General features: G+C 36.5%; 2 protein-coding genes across 2 annotated transcripts in view; both read right to left on the bottom strand.

The window, feature by feature from the left end:
* The window catches only part of LOC139979083 (uncharacterized), a 60,744-nt gene that overhangs the window by 8,478 nt on the left and 30,837 nt on the right, over positions 1 to 21,429 (bottom strand). The gene's annotated exons all lie outside the window — the stretch shown is intronic.
* LOC139978791 (contactin-2-like) lies at positions 8,241 to 21,066 on the bottom strand. Its single transcript, XM_071989286.1, has 7 exons — positions 20,925 to 21,066; positions 14,640 to 14,930; positions 13,447 to 13,752; positions 12,408 to 12,713; positions 10,397 to 10,702; positions 9,701 to 10,030; positions 8,241 to 8,773 (listed from the first exon to the last, which is right to left on the bottom strand). The coding sequence occupies exons 1-7, from the start codon at positions 21,007 to 21,009 to the stop codon at positions 8,445 to 8,447; spliced, it is 1,953 nt and encodes a 650-aa protein (XP_071845387.1). The 5' UTR covers positions 21,010 to 21,066; the 3' UTR covers positions 8,241 to 8,444.

Below are 21,429 nucleotides of genomic sequence, written 5' to 3'. Positions count from 1 at the left end.
CATGTAATTATCGAGGATTTCGATCATTTAAAATTTGTTACAATTAACATAAAAGTAATAAAAGACAACAACAGTGGAGCATTTCATTGATTTGTGACGAGAGAGAAATATTAAAATGTTCTCCTTAAAATTGATAAAGTATTTTTGCGGTTTTAGTTTGATGGTACTTTCTCTCTTCCGTAGCTTAGCTGTGGCAATTCACCATCTCGGGATACTGTTTAGTATAGCTCAACGGGGCTGATGCGTCGAAATTAGTGTTTTACACTTATTGCAATATTTTAAACTTCTGAATGAATATAATGGTGCACATTTCCAAACCTCTTTGTCTTCATACATTAGAAATGATCGTTTCATTAAAACAGCGAGTTGAAGTTGGTTACCAATTTCACTCACTTAACTTACTTCAGGAAAGAACTGGGTTGTGCATACAATACTACCGGCGCAAAGGTTCAACCGGGAAGCCTGGGGATTCGATTAGACCCTGTGTAACGATTGACGTCTTTGAAGCCTCGGAGAAATAGATCTGTTCGGGAAATAGAGGAGATAGGCGTCTGAGCAACGTACCGGTTTTGTGCACGTAAGCCGGTATGACGGTACGTCGGTAGACCACAAACCTATGGAGCTTTGTTAGGTTAAACAATCTTGGCTAAGATCATATAACAAGGACATTTTCAAAAAGCTTTGGCCAAGAAAAGTTATTTTCATTTAAAAGATAGACCAGATGATAACTCGTTTCTGTCCGAATTCAATTCCAATATATTTATATATCGTATTCTGTATAACAATATTATAAATTGCGTATACTTGAACTTGACAAAACATGTGCAATCAGGGGCGTCAATCCCAATTGAAAATTGAGGTGGTGTGTGTGTGTGTGGGGTGGGGGGGGTGGGGGGGGGGAGTTAATGACTGAACATGGATACAAGTGAAGAAGTGAACACCGCGAGCGCCAAAGCATTTATCGGGTGGGTTCCAGGGGCCGTCTTTAAGCCCATGATGTGGTCCAGGGGCGAAGTCCCAGCGGGGCCCAGAAATTTTCAAGTTTGGTTCTGCCTGGTCCCTGAATTGATATATCAGTCATAGTATTATATTTCAACAAAAGTCACATCTTACAACTGATTATACTTTAATTAAGAAAGACTTTTGTGGAGTGTTAGCTCAGTGGATAACGTCGGTGCCTTTCAATCATAAGGTCCCCGGTTCGAGTCACTCCCAGATTAATGTATGTCGTCCAGTTACAGAGTTGCTGACAATCGACAATTCATAATCATGGACGTTACATATGAATGTAATTGACTGATTTCGTCAGCTTGCGGCTTTGATAAGCCAATTAGGCTTCTTTGCAAGTTCCTGCTTGCAGGAGGATCTAATATACATATACTTATCTACTTAACATCCGGGTGTAACTTAGGGTCCTTACCATGATTAATATAATTCAAACTTAAACCAAAAAACGGAAGCATTCTTAAACTTTCCACACAAGAAAAATATAATCTTTTTGCACAGATGTCTACAACATGCAAACATATGGTATAATAAGTACATATGAAAAAACATTTGGGGTTTTTGGGCACATTCACTTTATCGGAAACATAAAAACCTTCAAAATAAAGATACTCCAGAGCCTTAACCAGGATAGAATCTCGAGGGGGAGCAGTTGAGGAAAGACTTATCTATTCAACATCCGGGATTAACTTAGGGCCTTTATCATGATTAATATTATTCAAACCTAAACCAAAAACGGAAACATTCTTAAATTTTAACTTTTCTTAATTAAAGAAGTAAATTAGAAAACAATTATTCGGTTAAATCACTTTGTAGGGGACAAATATGATTTTACGTCTCGTTATAAGCTCTAATTTATTCATTGGTTAACAGGTAATTGAGGATATGTAATCACGCTAGGGCATTATGATGGTAGCCGTAGCCTATATATGCTGAAGGGAAGCCATATGGTGTAAATTAATTGTTAGCTTTGTGTTATCATCATTATTTGTTTTACCTGCAAAAAGGGGACCAACTGGAGGAGGGGGGAGGTGGATGAGCTGAGTGGGTGTGCCGTGTAGGGGCCTGTGCCTTAATACTCTTAGTTAAACATCGTGGCATTGATACAAGGGCAAATGATAGGTCTATATAAAAGATAGACTATAGAGATAATAACTATATTTACTAGTTTTACATTAGAATGTTACACTGTTCACGCAGGTTAAATCGTAGGAGCTCTCTAAGTTCATTGTTACTCTAACTAAACTCATGAAAACCAAAACACGCGCACGTTCATCGCATCCCTTTGTGCATATACGTGACGAGCGGTTAAAATAAACCTTGTCTTCCTTTTGAACGCCATTCGTACAATACGTGTCTAGAATCTTGTACACTAATGTCTAACGAAATGAGACGAAATGATATAAACAATTCGCTAAACCTAACTGAAATAGAGCGTACGTTCCGGGAGTTCACATTATCGGAGGACTACTTTCCTTTAGGAAGTGAAAATCGCACGGGTACAGCTACCCCCCCCCCCCCTCCCCTGCAGACTACGGCCCTGTACTTGGCAACAGTTAACTTAATCACACAAAGACAATTACAGATTTTGTGAACATATGTACATAACTACTAAACTAGATATCGAGGTATAATGAGCAAAATTGTCAAAACAACAACATGATTAGCAGCTTCTCCCCCAGGCACACAGTCTCAAAACTTCTATGAAATATGTAACTCAAACACAAACACTTGACTGGCATTGCTAACCAAACTGAATGCTCAATATTATTTACATGCAGTGTTATATTGGTTGTACGTGATAATTCAACATTCTATAAAATAATAAAACAAATTATATACTGGAAATAGCAAATGCTGCGGGCAGGGTTGTCACCAGACCATTTTTAGAGCCGGGTAATTTGTGACAGTGATCCGCGGGGTTAATTACAGTTAAGCTGCGTTTTGCACTGAATCGCGCTAATCTTTACCAAGTTACTTATTGGCGGTACTGTAGGCTAATTTGTGCCGGGCGGTAAGGCTGAAATTGACCTTGAGTACCAAGCGGAAATTTTGAGAGCTGGGTAGCACCGCCCGGCGCCGCCCGGCGTGGTGACAACCCTGGCTGCGGGCTTTCGTTATCTGTTGGCTTAGCATTTAGCATCAGCGGTGTATGGACACGGAGCCTAATTTAATTTACGCTATAAATGAAAAATGTAAGTCTTATTTCAACCTAGTTGAAAAGTTCTATTTTCTATTAGGCGTTGAGCAGATGAGAATAAAACATTAATAACTACTAAACTCATAGCACAATGTTTGAATCTCCTTTTATGAGATACACTAGTCACTAAATATATGGAAAATGTTATTGTGTCCCCTACCTTCAGAAAGTGGGAGAAACCCCCCCCCCCCCTTTCCCACTTTTGATTGAAACCCTGAGTGCAATGTCAAAGATGCACTCAGAAAAATACTTCTTTTATGTTAACCTTCATATTTACATCAAATTTTCTAATTTTTTATATTGGGACAAATCTCAATATGAATACATTACCCACATGTAAATACTTTAACCTTCCCATCCCCGTTGATAAAGTTAAACGGTTATCCAATCCAAGATATATTCAATACGAAGTATTGTGCTGCCCACGTTAAACTATGACATCACACCTTATTATTAAAAGTTCATTTATGGCAACTTCAACTACCAATATCTTGATGCTCAGAATATGTTAGTTCCTCTTACATCAGTGCAAATGATAAGCCTTCGTGAAGTCTTCTTATAATCTTACGAACTGCATTATTCTGGGTGTTTAGTACAATAAAAGTGAATTCTGTGCAAAATTTGACTAAACAAAAAATCATTGCTACATACTGCTGAAATGGAATGAATCCATCCAAGCCTATAGAGTATTTCACAACTCGGGAATGGTAAACTGGCGATCACGTTTTTTTTTTATTATATTGTATTATTATAATTGAAGAGAGAGGGAAAATTCAGGCCTGAGTAAATACTTTGACTTCATTGATTAAACAAGGAAATACGTTTTTATGTTTGCTTTCATATTTATACACATTTACGTATTACATTAACAATAACGTGTACTGTGTCAATTCTAAACGTCACAAAAATACAAAAAGGGATAAAAATTACTGGAAAAAAAAACGAATAAAATAGTTGGTCACGTTTGCTTAAAATATTCTCCAGCAATCAAGTGTACAAACACAAAGAAGTGAAGACAAATTTATATTATTATATAATAAAACAAAGAAATAAGAGAAATACTAATAATAATGAAGTAATATGGTAGGGGAAAGGAATAATGACAACTTTGTACTATTACGTATGATTACTAGGGACCTATTTCACGATCCGTTCGTTTGTAGTATGGCGCCTGGGAGGAAGAGGGGATTTCCCGTCTTTGTAAAGGCTCAGTTATGTGTTGTATTCAAAACCACAGGGGAAAAACACACATCCGGGTCACTCGACAAAGCATTTTTACTGTCTGTTAATGGCAGGAAACATGAGAAGGATGCGAAGGAAGCAGAAGGTAGAAATCCATTTACATGGCACAATGTTATACGTAACTGTCTAACATTAAAATCCAGTTATTAATCGTCATTAGTATTTAATTTTACCAAGACGTGGGGCATTATTGACCAATAGCAGTGTTACCCGTAGTCTCAAAATCTTGGAAAAACGTGTGCATCGATCTTTTACGAGTACGTTGAAAAGTTTAATTTAAGCACAATTCAGGGCATAGCATTCGTTTGCGAGAACATTATTTAAAGTAATTTACGTTTGGATTTGTGTCATTGATAAAGAAATTTGAGAAGAAACTACAAATTTAATCAACGATGCTATATTGTTACCAGAGCTAAGTATAACATTGCTCCTAAGATTATATTGAGTGTGTGATAGAAGTCTTTTGAAGTGTCTTTGCTTACGGGGCTCATTCAGCCTGCATGTACATATAGAGCGGTGCTCAACAGGGATCTATTGCTGGTCTATCACTGTTTCTACTGAATATTAATAACTTTGATTTATGTCTATCACACTGCAACGCTGCTATGTATATGCAGACGATACAACTTTCCACGATAGTGGGAAAACCGTGACGGACTTATCTCATAAAATAAATTATGAAGCTACGAATATATATATATATATATATATATATATATATATATATATATATATATATATATATATATATATATATATATATATATATATATATATATATATATATATATATGGGAGGGCTAGAGTCGAATCAAGGAACTTTATAAAGAAACGGTGTTGCCCTACAAATATCAAACTTTCACGTACGAAATGTAGGTCCTTCTCACGAAGAAGTGAGACGTCAAATGGTGCATTCTGAAGCATTAAGTAAATATATATAAGTAGACCTAAACTATTATGCTAATAAAAAAAGTGTGTGAGGTTGGAAATGGTGAGGGTAAAAAATCTTCTTTCCCTTTTGTGAACTCCTCTCACGTATTTATGTACAAATTCAAGCATACATTTTACCAGCTGACTTGGTGGCCGATTCCATAAGGTAGCTGATGCAAGAAGTTTGCCCTGCTGGTGGTTTACATCGTGCTAGGGTTTGAGAAACACTGGAGTATAACGCCCCGGTGGTGGTATGGCACCTTTTGTGGCATAGGAACCCGTGTCCATGTCTCCCTTGATGTCGCAAAAGAACCCGTGAGATGCGAAAAGAGTCGGTCAGATCGACAAGAAGCGCTCTAGGCGTAATATGGCGGTAAATGTGTATTTCCTTCTAATCTTTGCCTTCCAATTTGTTTATAAGATTAATTTGTATAATAAGGTATATTTATTTACAGTCTTGTAAAATAAAATTGCAATAAATTGACAGAAAAGAAGCGTTCTAGGTGGCGTGCATGAATAGTTGCTTATGGTCAGAGGGTAGAAACACCCTTTGCGACAGGCATGTGTGCAGCCATCGTCCACTAAATAGGTGGCCTGACGAGGCGCTATTCTCCTATTATTGCAGAGATAATAGTTTCTTCTTCAAAAATGTGTAGTATTGTAAACTAGCACCATCATTCACATGTGGGCGTTATTCCTCACGTTAGTGCGTTGGATAAAGCAGTTGACACATTGAAGGTGGACTAAATTCATTTTACAGACATCAGTTATAGTTGGCTAAACTAAAACAATTAAACTGTCATGTGGATGTCTAAGAGTATGGCCGGGAGTGCAGTAAAAGTTATAGTTGGCTAAACTACAACAATTAAACTGTCATGTGGATCTCCAAGTGTATGGCCGGGAGTGAAGTAAAATAAGTAATTCGATATAGATGCACATAGTGACATTAGATCTCATATATGGTAACATCATCCACCCCACCCCATCCTCACCTTACCCAGTGGTGCCATTGTATTACAATGGGCTTATATTATAATAAAGTAAACAATGAAACGCTACCATTACTGTGATTTCAGTTGGCGTAGGTTATTGCCATCACGTAAACTGACACTAACACTATTTGTCGAAATTCGTTTAATATTTGGACTGGCATTTGATTCCTTGCCACATTTAATTCAATTGAAGAATTAAAACAATGTATAATGAAAGTGGTTGATGTTAGGGACTAGGTAATTTCCTCTAACATGATGATATATTTTTTTAGCAGTCTACGAGAACGCTACAAATACTCCCACACTAAAACGTTTACTTGAAAATCGCTGACAGTAGCACTATTCTTTCTCATGTTGGATATGTAACTGTATTGTTATGGCCTTTGGCTAGAGTTCCAACTTTACCCAACGGACTGCCAATGTTAACAATATGTCAACGACTGAGGTGTATACTTGAAATGTATTCCAATTTTGAAGTAGGAAATTGGATGTAAATTTTTAACAAAACAAAGAATTTTAGTCAGCTTTTCTGGCATTACAACTGCTTGATTCAAGTTCACTGTTAGTACAACTTCAAATGCTGTTCCCGAAAACGGTATGCAAGGATTACTTGTAAACTTCATCAGGATGCTTAGAATTTGGTTCTCCTTTCATCTGTCAAAATTAACTGTTCTTCTGGATTATACTTAATTTTCCTTTCAAGTCCATGACTAATTTGATCGTTCCAGATATGATTAAACTGACTAAATGAACAGGAGAGTTGAACGTACGCGCAATCATATTTGAAATTTTGCTGGAATTGCTTCCTGTTATCTTTATGAAGCATAAACAGTCTGGCCAAACAGGAAGAAAATTTAACAGAAAGAACTGATTGCTTTAGTTAAATAAATATGTCAGGTGTATCACTCTTTACTGAACAGAGACAAAAGAAACCATTTTACAAAAGGAAATTACCTGTTTTGAAGTAATCAACCATGATGATATAACAAGTTATGTATATTTAGGTATACGTTTTAAAGGAAGAGAAAGTTTTGGGAAGCGTATCTTTACCTTTAATGGACGACCGTTGTTATTGTATAGATAATAAAATATGTGGTCATGAAGTTTCAAAATAGTCATTCGTGAGTTTCTGACGTTATGTGCTTTTAGCAATTATCCCCAATTGAATGTTTAAATGAATTTGTAACCACGAAGTATACTTCTATTTCCTGTGAATTCATTCTATGTTTCTTTTTAGTCTTCGCTCATACGCATTCGCTACTCTCTTTGAATAAAACTCTCAATCCTAATACATTCGATTGAAAGATCGAAGTACTAACCGGTGTGACGAAACGAAGATTAAAAGGCTTGGTGGTATTATAGAACAGCACGATACTAAGGTGTTTATATAAAACATTTTCTATTGATTAAATTTGTGGAACTTTTCCTTACATTCTCTCAAAGATTTTGCCAATAAATGTAGCATCCGTTTTCACTGCAAATCGAGAGGGAGAATCATCGATGATTGCTCAAATTATGTTCAATTCAGTGTAACAATGGTAATGTGTTACAGTATACTGAGTCTTCATGATGTGTTTCATTTCGTTTACTTCCTTTCCCTCCAAACGCCATTTTTATTGTTAAATACGGTACTTATGTTTCCTTGGTGCCTAACAGAAAGAATGTAAAGTATGCTACGAGGGGTAATGGTATATATATATATGTCTTTGGCTTCTGTCTGAGAGCCTGTGATAAGGGAGACACTCGAAAGTTAAAAGAGAGTTGCGCATTCCATTCCGATACATTCCAAATCGCCCTTTGGAGAGTGACTCAAGTATTGTTTTCCAAATAATAACTTAAAATTCAAAGCCATAGACAATTTTTTGCTTTATGTTTGCTATGAACAAAAACTTTATTGCATTTACGAAAGTTTAAGTAATTGTATTATTACAAGACGGTACCGCCTGGTTTCTTGTAACGAACAAAAACATAACACGAATTGTCTATACCTACATGATTATCGTCCATATAAATATTCCACCGTCAGTAACAGAAGATATGAAGTACCGCACTGAGTTACTCCCTGCTCTATGTTACTATGACTCAGGCACAAATTGAATATCAGTTGTTGGGGAACTCAAGTCATCGCTGCCCGCGCCAGTCGTTGCTCTGACCGAAAATACATACTGTTGATTGGGCAATAACCTTTCGTCATCTTGTCTGAGACGTATTTTGTTGTCCGCAACGTGCTCGGCGATAACTGGATCCGTATTCCTTTTATTCGGTCTGAATCTGGCTACCGTATAATGATAACTGTTTATTGGGCCATTACGTTTAGAACACTTAGGTTTATTCCAGTGGAAAACCCAAATGCTTAGTTTGTTCCTCAGTTGTTTCTTGAGCATCATTGGTTCACCAGTTGGTCCTTGAAAACAAAAACAAAAGGAAAAGAAATAACCTTACACTCATCAATTTTAGAATGCACTCTTCAAAATACTAGTAATTACATGAATCATTCAACAAACCTAGGATGCAAACCTCGGGTGACACGATATTTAACATTTAACGTAATGCCGTCCTTGATAAGTCCAAATTACTATTGAAATACAACGGTAATATATTTGTTGTACAGGGCACATATAAGGGATTAACTGAATTAAGATGGATTTTCTTTCTTTGAGCTAGCTGTTTTACACAATTGGCATGTTTTGTAATTAATCTCAAGCCATATACTTGCTTAAAAGTCCGGTATCATTGCAGAGATAATCATAACTTGGAGATTGTCCGTCGTGACTATTTTTAGAAGAAAAAAACCTTTTTGGTAATATCACTATATTCTCAAAGCCTTGTTGTTTCAGTATCAGGGAGGGTAGGTATAAAGCACCAGTTTGAGATGTCGAAGGTATCGATTTCATCGAAAGATGACAGTATATTAAGAGGCGCCAAATGCGTTTCAAGGCCCCAGCGACTCCGGTTGGATCAATCGGCCGGCGGAAATTTATGCCTAGCTTTTTTTCCATGAGAGAGGTTATAACAGGTTTGGACATTCATTCTTGATTTTGAGCGTTAATATCATTTGCTATGTGATAACGTTTTAGTCATAGTCGTAATGATGTTAGAATTATGTAATTATGGGCCCTAGCCTAGAAAGAAAACTTAAAGATTTAGACGTCTAATTGTTCACTCTGAGGCATATTAGACTATAAATTAGGTCGATGGAAGAAACCGTAAACGCAAGATTTTGCTTTCCCGGCTGAATGCAAAATCCCCGGACTGAACTATTTAGCCCCTCAGAGGTGGGACCATGCCTTCTCTTTGCACACGCCAATTAAACTATATTGACTAGACTTACTCGTTGTAACTGTTTGTATCAATATGGACCTTTGATACGTCCCCGTTTGCGTGTTCAGGCTCAAAGTAAGATTGTACAGAGAGTTCGCCATCAAAGTCCTTACTGTTTTCGTCCTTTCTTCACTATCCCTCACATCGACTACTTTTGATGTAGCAACCACTGTCGGTGGCACTCCGCCGCACTCAAGGACATCCAAGAGTTGTAAAGAGAGACTTTGACTTAGAACCCTGCACGAGTCCGTGGCTCCCTCCACCGACCACGTCACGGTAGCGCTTGCATTACCCGCACGTTTTGATGACGATGTGTAATTAAGGTCAGTGATAACCAAATCTAAGAAAGTATATTATAGACATATATAGTTCATTTAACATTTTACAAGCTTCTGTTTATCATCACAATTTTCTGCGGTGACAACTTTGTTCAATTTCTTTGTCATTTTCCTACTTTGTTTTAGTCTCGTGAACAGACCCGCAGTGGGAACTTTGGGAGAGAGAAAGAGAGAGATTGACGAGGAAGACTTATTTCAATATTCAATATCAGATACCGATATATCTGAAAGGATTGACTTTGTAAATTTCTCAAACCTAAATTATGTCCTCCGTTTCTTTCCTGCAATTGACCTCTCGTCTTCTGTTTACATGAAACGCCAAATAAAGGGGTCCTGTGTTTCACGAAATTTAAAATACACACACGAACCTTCACAAGCAGTAGTGACTATTTGTGGGACACTTTCATCTGCGTAATCTCCATTCCTGTCTCGGAGACTGATTGCTACCTCGTATGCCGTACCGTCGGTTAGTTCAGTTAACAAAACGAATGTCCTACTCGTTTCTTCGGTTGTCCATTCTCCGTCACCTTCTTGCCGGTAGTAGATTTTGTAGCGGGTCACTGGACCAGTACCCAAGTCGACTCTGGGGTCCCACTCTGGCCACGAGACTTTCACACTAGACGACGTTTTATCTCGAAATTCCAACGGTTCGAAGTTTGAGAATGACGGTGGCACTGATGCGTGGAAGAGGAGTAATCGAAATTAAATCAGAATGCAAAATGCACTGAGTTTTCGATGGCTTTATTGCACTAGACTTCTTCATGTTAACCAGAAACAGATGTCACAATATAAATGGCCCGAACCACTATCTTGATGTACAATTACACTATGGCATGGTAAACGCAGGTTAGTCTACTGTACGTGGCAATACACATCTCCACCAAATGCAATAGGGGCTTGTACGAAATGTAATGAATCCACACACTATCTATGCGAACTATCCACGATTCCCATCGTTAATTATCATGTAAAAGGGGTCTTCAGAGTTTGACCTCTGGTGAACTCAAATGAGATTTGACCTCACAAGCAACATGATTCTTGTACTCAATATGGCAAATCCATATACCATGTATGTAAATTATCCATGATTTCTACTATGAGAAATCATGTTTTTCAGACCTCGACACTGAATTATTTTTAAAAGTACTTGCTATTTTGCGACCAATCTACTCGCAAAAATGCAAAATTCACTCGCCACTATGACTGCTGTTCAAGTCCCCATAGTACAGATCTACAACATCAATAACTTTTTATGAACCCAAGGTTAGGCACAAACGCAGATACATGGTAATACGTCGTTACATCTTGGAAAATTATGTATCTGTGCAGTATGATATTTAAACTTTTTTCCACCAAAAGTAAGTGATGAACAAAGTAAAACATGTCGCAGAATCGTAAATAAGCAGCTAGGCCTACTGTAGTGTCTCAAACAAATAAAAATAAAACATCTTTAAGAATGCCTACGAAGATAGCTTGGCTTAAAGAAGGCCTAAATGTGAATCCATCATTTGTATGTATGTATATTAGATCCTCCTGCAAGCAGGAAGTTGCGAAGAAGCCTCATAGGCTTATCAAAGCCGCAAGCTGACCGATGTCAGTCTCTTACATTCATATTTAACGTCCATGATTATGAATTGTTAATTGTCAACAACTCTGTAACTGGACGACATATATTAATCTGGGAGTAACTCGAACCGGGGACCTTATGATTGAAAGGCAACGGCGTTATCCACTGAGCTAACACTCCCCCCAAAAAAATCCAAAACTATATCAAATCATGCTCTATTCCCTCTTTCATATAAACAACAGCGAATCATTGAATTGCATTCAACATCTCGTGTTGACTCATTTATGAATCATTACAAACATGTTATCGAAGGCCATAAATGTCTTGTTGAATCTGAGGAACTGACCACAATGTCTGTGCGATGAGTCTCAGATGTTGAAAGGGGCATTTCTCAAAGAATTATCTGATATTGAAGTGGTATAACAAGACAAAGTGGGCTGATAGTAGTGATATACTTTGATAGTTTATACAAAGTATTCAGATTAAAATTTTGCGTAAAAGTCATCATTTGAGCCTGCTTTGTAACTGAACGAACACATTTAATTTTCTAGCAACTTGTCCTATCTTTGAAGTTAAATGTTAGTCAGTTAAGCTATTATCATTAATGTTTCAATTTCAGGTATATAATAATTCTCCAAAATATAATTTCATCCATATAAAGTGTATTGTTTTTAGTACACGTTTGTTTTGGAATGACTTATAGCCTAATGAAGGGGTAGCGGGGTCGAATACAAAGGGTTGTTTGCATCAAAGCCCGACATTGGGCTCCTGTCAATCAATATTGAATGAAAAACATAGTTTAAAGAAATTACCTGCAGGACTAGTAGTGACCATCTGTGTGGTACTTCGCTCTGTATATTTTCTCTGTTTATATTTCAGCTTGATCGCTACCTCGTATGTCGTATCTTCGGTTAGGTCAGTTAACCGAACAGAGAGACTCTTTGTTTTTTCGCTTTTCCATGTTCTATGACCCTCTTCACGGTACTCGATCATGTAACCAGTCACTGGACCAGTCCCCGTGTCCAATATTGGGTCCCATGCTAGCCATGTGATATTAATCCCAGATGAGGTCACATCTTGAAATTCCAATGGTTCGGGGTTTGCGAATGACGGTGGCGCTAATACGTGAAAGAGGAGTAATCGTCATTTAAAAAATGGAACAAATTTCCTTGTGGTAGTGAATGGATGACCTCATGCAGAATTTCATTTACGATATGTGAAAGAAAATCAAGAAGCAAGAAAAGACTTCAAGAAATTTAACTTTATACTAATAGATGCGGAATCTCCGAAATGCTCCTTTAGGATAAAATTGATAACGACAACGGCCCTCCGTGAAAGCCTAAATGTTAATCCATTGTTTTGAAAATTCCAATAACTAAATTAAATCATGCTCTTCTTCCCCCTTAATTAACACAACATACACGTCATTCCGATTGAGTTTATCTTCTGTTTTGCATCCAAGGAACTGACCACATGATCTGTGCGATGAGCCTCAGATGTTTAAAGCGTCATTTCTCAAAAAATGAAAGAAATATGTCCTATCTTTGAAAATAAAATGTTAGTAAGTTAAGCTATTATCAGTGATGTTTTAACATACAGATATATAATATTTCTGAAAAATACAATTTCCTATACATTAAGTGCATTTTTATTAGTATACGTTTCTTTTGGAATGACGTTTCGGCTAATGAAGAGGTAGCGGGGTCGAATATAAATGCTTTTAGCTTTATTTACCGTTGTGACACCTTTGTACCGGTAAAATCATTGTGATGATATACAACTATTTCTCTTTGTTGTCAACTCATTACGACTATCCACTAGGGCCAGATGCCTTAAGAGTTTTATGCATACCTGATGTCCTGCATTTTTGTTCATTACTTGGAGTCCCTTCTCCAAAGGGATGGTCCCTGCTAACACTGATCCGAAATTTGTAATTAACATTTTCTCTCAAACCGGTGAATTGATGAGAGAGTTGTCTTCCTTTTGGTATTTCGGTGAATTCTTCTTCTCCTGGTCCTTTTATTTGTATCCTATACTCAACAATGGGACCGTGACCATGGTCGACCGTCTCGTTCCAAGCTGGCCACGTCACGGTTACACCCGTTGACGTGACGTCAGAAAACTCGAGTGGCTCCGACTGGTCATAAGACGGTGGCGCTGAAAATATAAAAAAAAAACGTTTGCATGTGATCGTTTCAGCCTTGTTTCGCTTATTATAATTTTGTTTGATACTAGACATTGTTTATTTAGAGAAATATTGCGTTAACAAACAATCAACAATTACAGGGTACCGCTAGGTAAAAACCTACTGCTTGCTTTGTTCGGCAACATGATTCGTACATTATAAAAGCTGAAGAAGAAAAACTGAGTCTAGGCTCATTTAGCAATGATAGTATCATGATCTTTAACGTTGCCAGATGGATTCGTGACACAATCTTTAAAACATTACAGCATATTTATTTGATAAAAGTTTCTTTTTCCTTTGAATATTCTGGCCTGTGACAGTGAAGTAAGGTGCGTAGAATGGCTTACGTATTTGCCGTAAAAAAATCGCAAAACCGTATACATAATTATTAATTAATTGTCATGCAGTCACTAAGAATTTGAGTGGCTTTCTGTCGAGTAAATAATCAAAATAAAATGAGGATACTGCTTTCCAGATTTTCTCTCTTATATATGTACAATGGCGGGGTACTGGCAGGTTGGGTCAATCGGGTACTGCCCGAGAGTCCAGACCTAAGCGACAGAATATTCTCCGTAGTTCCCTAAAGGAATCCGATGTTTAGTACAACGTTTGTTCCAGTATTGTAGGCAATATTATCCACTTGAGATTTAGGATCCACATGATTTAAGATCCACTTATGATTTAAGGCCGTAGGCCGTAAAATTCATCTTCAAATATAACACTACGTTAATACATGATATGTTTAAACCAAACCTACTATCTTTCACCATTATAAAAAGCACTCTTACATACAATAATGAGGTTGCGAAAGGTGTCTAATGAACGTCAAGGTTAAAGTTTGATGCGTAATTTCCCTTACTTTGGTAACAAGGTAAGCTAGTGTCAAGACAAAATGCTTCTTCGGATGTCTCCGATGGACAAACGTGTTGCGATATTTCTCCACCACATGGTGCTTCCTCTGGCATCCAGATACGACCGATGCCACGGTGCCCAAACTTGGAGCGAAAGTGTCCTCCTTTGAAGAAAGATATCGGCATCTTGAAGACGAAGACTCTTTGATTAGCCCAAGGAAGAGGACTGCCCTGATGGAGGTCTCCGTCACCAACTAAGGCTAGTCGCCCTCCGTAAAATGAATGCTGCATTGCACATGCTATCAAAGAGATAGAAAGAAGGAAACACATTTAATCACGATAATCATCGTTTGCCAACTCTTCTATAACCTCTAAACACCATACTAAACTGGATAATAATTCCAGAAATTGTGTCTTTGGAAAGTGATTTTAATATGAAGTCTCACAATCTGTATGTAATATGTACGTTGTGACTCTAAGACGTCGAAATAACACCTTGAGCACCTTACAGTCTTGAACACCTTGCAGCTTTGCAGACTTGCAGAAAATATTCCATCTCGGATCTTGACTTTCAACCGCCCTCCCCCCCCTTCCCTAGCATGGGTGAGGAAATATGTAACGTCCAATGATTGCAAGTCAACTTGTGATCATCCAAAAGTCATACACATCACAAGTAGTTACTATTTTTACAACTCACTCGTGTTACGATACCCCATTATGCCGTACGATTATTTACGCCCGAATATCTCTAGTATAGCATTCATGCAAAACTATTTTATGAAATTACTAGTAAAAAAAAAATCAAATTAACAACTCTATAAATTTATAAACTTTAACACTGACAACGGAAAGGGGAAACAAAAAAAAGCAATGAAAGTTGTTAAATAGCTGGAGAAAATGAAGGACGGTACTAACCTTGAAAGTATTCTTACCAAAATCAGGAATAGTTTTTAAGAGCAACTTTTATAATAACTACTCAAGGAAAAGACTATTACACGTTCAAAGCTACGTCGCCGTAAAAACAAATTGCGAAAATTAGTCATATTTCCGCTTGACATGATTCATATATATGTAGGGTAATATTGCAAAGATCTGTTTAGACAATATCGAAAATGAAACTTAAAACATGTCGCGGAATTTAACGTCATATAAAGTAATAGTTAACTTTGTAGGCCTACCTACGCAGGCGTTTAAGCTGCTGTTTATGCTCTTCGTTTCGGAAACATCTACAACTTGTGGTGAGGGTATGCTAGGTAGAAATAGAATTGTGGGGACGAACGGGTTGCAAGGTTCCCTGGATCACATATAGTTTTGGCTGTGATTCAGAGATTTGTTATATTTTTGTGCGGAAATATACCCATTTTGTGGTGAGGAAATTTTGGCGAGGATAGAACTAAAAGAGACAAGCGTATGTATTTTTTTTAATGAAATACAAATATATCTAGTATCAGCCGGTTATAAAAACCACTATCTGAATATTGAACAACATCAAATCGACGTTAAGCCTAAATAGATCGTGTTTTTAGTTCCGCATTTGGGGTTTTGCAAATCGTTGCATCGATAATTTTTATATTCAATTTTTAGGTTTTAATTTTGACTTGCGACTTGCAAAACATGTTCGTTGTTATCAGTGTCGTACCGTGCTATATAGGTCTATGCTGTTACATGCATAGGTCTTACGGCTATGGCTGTACCTTAGTTTGCATGTTTTTCGTTTTGGAAGTGATTTATAATGAAAGTTTATGCAATAAATTATCGTCAATCCCCAGTTTATTTATTAAAATTTATATTCTGTTGGCAACTAGCCTCAGACGTGGCAGTAGCTAAAGTCGTTCCCAATGATACCGTCATCCATTACCAACGTTAGAATAAGCAGCCTGGCTAGTATACCTTTCCGGGACCCGTAGGTCCATTTCATTCCAAGTGACTAGATAACCTGCACTTAATATTAACCTACGTTTTGTTCACTTGATGCAATGCTCTTTTGAAAAGTCCATATGAACATCTAAAATCTACCTTCAAGTTGATAGCCAGGTTTCTGAGCCTAGCGTGGCATTGGCTTATACGGTCGGTAAGTGAGATTTAAGGGGCTACGAAAGAAAACATGTTCCAATTCGGTTTAAAAACTCGTCGTCTTTGAAGGATTTACTGACCAAATGTGTTCCACGTACGAATATGATTAAGTTAACGCAAGCGTTCTAATGCGAGATGAGACTAAGTTGAACTTATTCATCTTTCCTCGTTACATTGTTTAATAATTACACAGTGCTGTACAACACTCCCTATACACCATCACTTTAAACATTAGTAGCATAGGCTATAGTCTCTACCGTCAGTACCTTAGCCCAATATAACATTTCTGGACATATAGGTTACATTATTAATGACCTATACATACGGAATAACTTTAATTAATAAACGAGAAACAAGCCTGGGCGGATTTGGTAGATTCTCGGTTATTTGCATTCGAGAGAAACTTTGAATGGTACTGTTAACTTATGGAATTAATATGTTGTTAATTGTTGAGTGAAATTATTTAAAAGCGAGTACATTGATGTGATTAAGAATTGAATTCACACCATGCTGGAGTCGCATGATGAAGATTTTATGACATCTGATATCTGGAAGTCGGTGGGTTCAACTCCATGCCAAAGCGATGCCCAGAGTAATTCAAATGTTAAAATCACTGGTGGGAAAAGGCAGATTGCTTGGTGGCCCTCTGCCGAGAATGTCCTTTTGAAGAGATTGTGTGAATCTGTTAGCTTACCAAACCTAGCTTGGTAATATTGCCAGAAACACTCAATTCCATGTTATTCTACTCACAACTTATTCTCAAATCTCTGGGTAGAAAGATACTACGACAGTATAGTTTTGTATTTCAGAATCTATCACTTAACCGAAAAACGAAATATAACATGCACATTGGTGTACATTTAAGTCACTTAGGTGGGGGGGGGGGGCAATTAATATACCGTATCTAATACCAAGGTCGAAATGCACGCCAAGTTAAAAGGTAAAGAACAAAATTCCATTTCCTTTTGTAAAGCGAAAGTACTTCACGTTTTCCACCTTGATATCACATTTTAGTTGGCCTTCTAATGTTATTCAGGGTAAAGGCTATACAATGTGTCATCTTCCGTTTCTTTATATTAAGCAAAACGGCTGCAGTTGTTAACCTACGTACTAGTTAACTCACTTAGAAAACTTGATTTACATGATGATATAATTGAAAAGAAGATGAATGAGGACAAATCATATCATTTATTCTTGGAAACGTTAAATTGCTGTCAAAATTGTTAAAATATCTTTGTTTGTAAAGATAGCTAATATATTAACAATTCCAATTCCATATTCCAAATTGAATTTAATAAGTGAGAAATTTAACATTTTGCTGCAAGACGACAGAATGATTATTTATCAAATGACATCAAATTTAAATATCCACAGCAAAATGATCATTTCAAAACTGATCACTTTATATATTTAAAAATAATAAATAAACGTTTTACAGCAAAATGATGAATTGCGATCACATCAGAATGCCATCATATCAACATTTTATAGCAAAACCAAGTTTGTCACAATATATATGTTGGACCCATAGCAAAAAATCGTTACCTGCTTTTTCTTCTGTCTATCAAAATTTCTCTTTGTCCAAAAATTATGAAACTATTGGCACAAAGTTTCAAACGTTTCAGAAATTGAAAGCAGTACCCTCGATTTGTGGGACTAAAAGCTTTTATATATTGGACTTTAAGGTTAATTACTCTTAGTAACTGAATATAAACAATTAAATGGTTGAAAACGCTTATGGTTCTTAAATTGACAGGTTGTTTATCGTTGATATGATAGCTTGGTTAGATGGTTTTCTTTAATTATTGGTGGATGTTAACTTTAAAATTAAATTCTATGTAAGTATGTTATTTATCTTATTTTTATTATGATGTAACGTTTTGATTTGTTCAATGTTTGTAGTAAACGAAGTTGTAGTGAAGGAACATCAGTATGGAAACGAGGAAAGAAGAAATCTCATTGGTATAATTATTAAAGTATCTCTTTCTATATTCGGCTTTAGATTTCATCTTTGGACATACAATCAGCTTCCATAGCCTAGTTGGTTAGGGGTCCGCATATCTATCTATATATATATATATATATATATATATATATATATATATATATATATATATATATATATATATATATACGGCTGGACATTTTTGCACTGTTCTTGATTTCCCAACTCACTCCGATTTCAATTAAATATGTATTCATTTGCCTTTGTCGTTTACCTCCATTTCATTAACAAAGTATGTAAAAGAATCTCTTTTGAGATCTGGCTTTAGGAATCACAAATGGTTCGAATTGGTTAGCATCATTTTAGATCTCTAGAGTAAGGCAAAATATGTCGCCAAAACAAAACCAGTATTATTCGTCACAGGTGACAAACGCCTACAGTGGAATTACGACCTTCCTTAACGGCTTTGAATCTCTGGACATACAATCAGCGTCCATTGTCTAGTGGTGAGGGTGTTCGCATATAAAGCGGGAGGCCCGGGTCCAATTCCCGGTGGAAGCTGGAAGTTTTTTGACTGTTCTGGATTTTCCAACTCACTAAATTTTCAATTACATATATATATATTAATATTTACATTTTATATATATATATATATATATATTTATATATTATATTATACTATATATATGTATCGGTACGACGTACCCTCTTTCATCAAACGTTTTTTTCTTCTATTTTGCCTTGTTTTTTCCTCTAAAATAGCCAAATATTCAATATTCACCTAGGAGCACGCACAAATTTGGAAGATATTGGGTCTGTGATCTTGCAGAAATCTAAAGAAACCATATAAAGTATATCGAAAACGAAAAGTTTGTGACTTTCTGGCTTTCTTGTTTGAATCCCGCGGTACTGGAGTCTAGAATGTGGTCTCGCTGTAGGATATTTTCTTACTTATTGTATATAGTTTCTGTTTGCCTATTTTAGGACTCAGAAAAGTACTTAGATTTTAGGCCACAAGAATGGAACTAGAATTGCTCGATATGTTCTGCGATGATTGATACGTGGAATTGCTGCAAGTACCGTTTATTGATTTAGAACGACCACCAGTTCTTTTCGAAGTTAGTTAGAGACTCCAAGTAAGTAGAGCGGGAATACCGTAGGTTCGAATCAAATTCCATGACTGGAAGATGTTCACTGTTCTGGAATTAACAAACCATTGCTGTTTCTAAATGTATCTCTTCAAACATAAATTGCTAAAGAAAATTAAGCACTGGCGTGTTAACCTCTTTTAAACGCCTTTTAAAAATCCAATAATACTTATATATCACTTATAAGCTGATATATAGTGTTCAACAACGGTGCTTTTTCTCAACAGAATTTAAATGTGATTTAAAAAGTTCTCACAGTTTGCTTTCTTCAGCTTCAGACGTTAAGTAAAAACATTGTTGTCGCTATGCTATACTGCTTCTTTTTGCAAATATTCGTTGAAGTGTTTTATCTCTGTGCGGGTGCGCGCGCGTGTGTTTTTCCATAATTTTCTTTCCGTGTCAACCTGTTTTCACTTCCAACACTGTCGTGTTCAATCTTCTTTGAATGTTTCACATTAGTTCAGTCTGGTAAGTATCACCAGTTTCAGTTATAAATAGGTACCTTTGTAATCAACCACTGTGCAAACGTCATACGAGAAAGGGAGTTTACTTGAGAATATGTAGGAGTAAAGCTATTATAGCAACTTGCCCACACGCGTAGAATTTCTTTAGACAGCGTTTTGTTTTTGATGACCAATTTCCGATAATTTGACAAAAGAAAGTTACTAATATACCTTTTCAATAAATCGCACGAGTAGTTTACTGTTCCACATAAAATTAACATTTTTATTATAAAAGCAGTGCACACAATCTGGAAATGTTCCAAGTTGTTGGACTTCTTTAATGTATTTGGAGTGGAATTATCCTGTAAAAGGGGATAATTTTTTTTTTATGGGATTCAATTATCAAAGTTTAAATGATACTTTTATAAGGAAAGTCTCCTAACATAAAACCTGAGCACGAACAACAAACTGCATCAATGCCCCTTTTTGTAGAAAACCCACCCAAAGTCTTAGTTTCGGCACGAAAAAACAACGACATAACTGATCCTGCACTCTCAACCCCAGTACCCTGTCTATATATATATAAATATATATATGATTTACTAACATTATAACGCAGAGAGTTACCTTTCAAAAACAAGAAAAAAGCTTAAGTACTTACACGATTTATAAGATACAACTTACCTCCGCTGTTTGGAAGCAAGCAGCAATTTGTCAGGAGACAAAACGACGACAGAAGAAGAACTTGTATCAGAAAATATCCTTCCATTGTATAGAAGGTCTGGATTGTTCTCTGAAGGTTTCTCTTTCGAAAGTGAATGAGGGTCAAAAAACGCAAAGGGCCTTTACATTTAACTTGACCGTAATGACTTTGCTGAAATCGGTTAGCAATATAGTCATGACTGTGTGCATGGAACGTGTTGTGATATGTTTATTCATCCCAGGTACCCACTCAGCCAAAAGAAGACGAAACAGACCAGAGAAAATAAATAATGAATCGAAAGATGGAAGACTTAACAATTTCAGACATGGTTAAAAGACGCCAGTATCAAAGAAAAGGAAAGGCAATCTGTTTGGTTATATCTAAAACCTTTTTATATTTACGTTAAAACGGTAAAACAAATTATGTATATGAAAAGTGGACAAAAATACTGCTTCGGTAATCCAACGTCATCAATATTTCGCAAAC

Source organism: Apostichopus japonicus, chromosome 13 (genome assembly GCF_037975245.1).
Source record: "Apostichopus japonicus isolate 1M-3 chromosome 13, ASM3797524v1, whole genome shotgun sequence".
Lineage (NCBI taxonomy): Eukaryota > Metazoa > Echinodermata > Holothuroidea > Aspidochirotida > Stichopodidae > Apostichopus > Apostichopus japonicus.
Note: the sequence above shows the minus strand (reverse complement) of the source record. Positions and strands in the feature narration are given on the sequence as shown.